General features: G+C 58.6%; 1 protein-coding gene across 1 annotated transcript in view; it reads left to right on the forward strand.

Annotated features, from left to right (window-relative positions):
• Window positions 1–106: 106 nt before the first annotated feature.
• EMH_0021490 (tubulin-tyrosine ligase family protein, putative) overlaps window positions 107–263 on the forward strand; it is a gene marked incomplete at both ends in the record, with an annotated part of 1,722 nt that continues 1,565 nt past the window's right edge. The window contains one exon of the mRNA XM_013501784.1: window positions 107–261. Coding sequence (XP_013357238.1) covers window positions 107–261 — 155 coding nt within the window. The remainder of the gene's footprint in view (window positions 262–263) is intronic.

Consider the following 263-nt stretch of genomic DNA (forward strand, 5'->3'; position numbering starts at 1 on the left):
TGCTGCTGCAGTTGCTGCTGCAGTTGCTGCTGCTGCTGCGCTTCTTGCTGCAGCTGCTATACCTGTTGCTTTCTCAGCATTTGCTGCTGCAGCAGATACACCCAAAATGTACCCAAGTCATGGGGAGGGCCAGCGGGGCCCCCAGGGGCCCCTCCCCTCCAGAGGAATGATGCAGCAGCAGCAGCAGCAGCAACAGCAGCAGCAGCAGCAGCAGAAGCTTTTTGCTGCCCCTCTTTCGCTGCCTCACATGCCTGTAGCTATTC

The sequence above is a fragment of the Eimeria mitis genome, genomic scaffold (assembly GCF_000499745.2).
Source record: "Eimeria mitis Houghton genomic scaffold, Emh_scaff758, whole genome shotgun sequence".
Classification (NCBI taxonomy): domain Eukaryota; phylum Apicomplexa; class Conoidasida; order Eucoccidiorida; family Eimeriidae; genus Eimeria; species Eimeria mitis.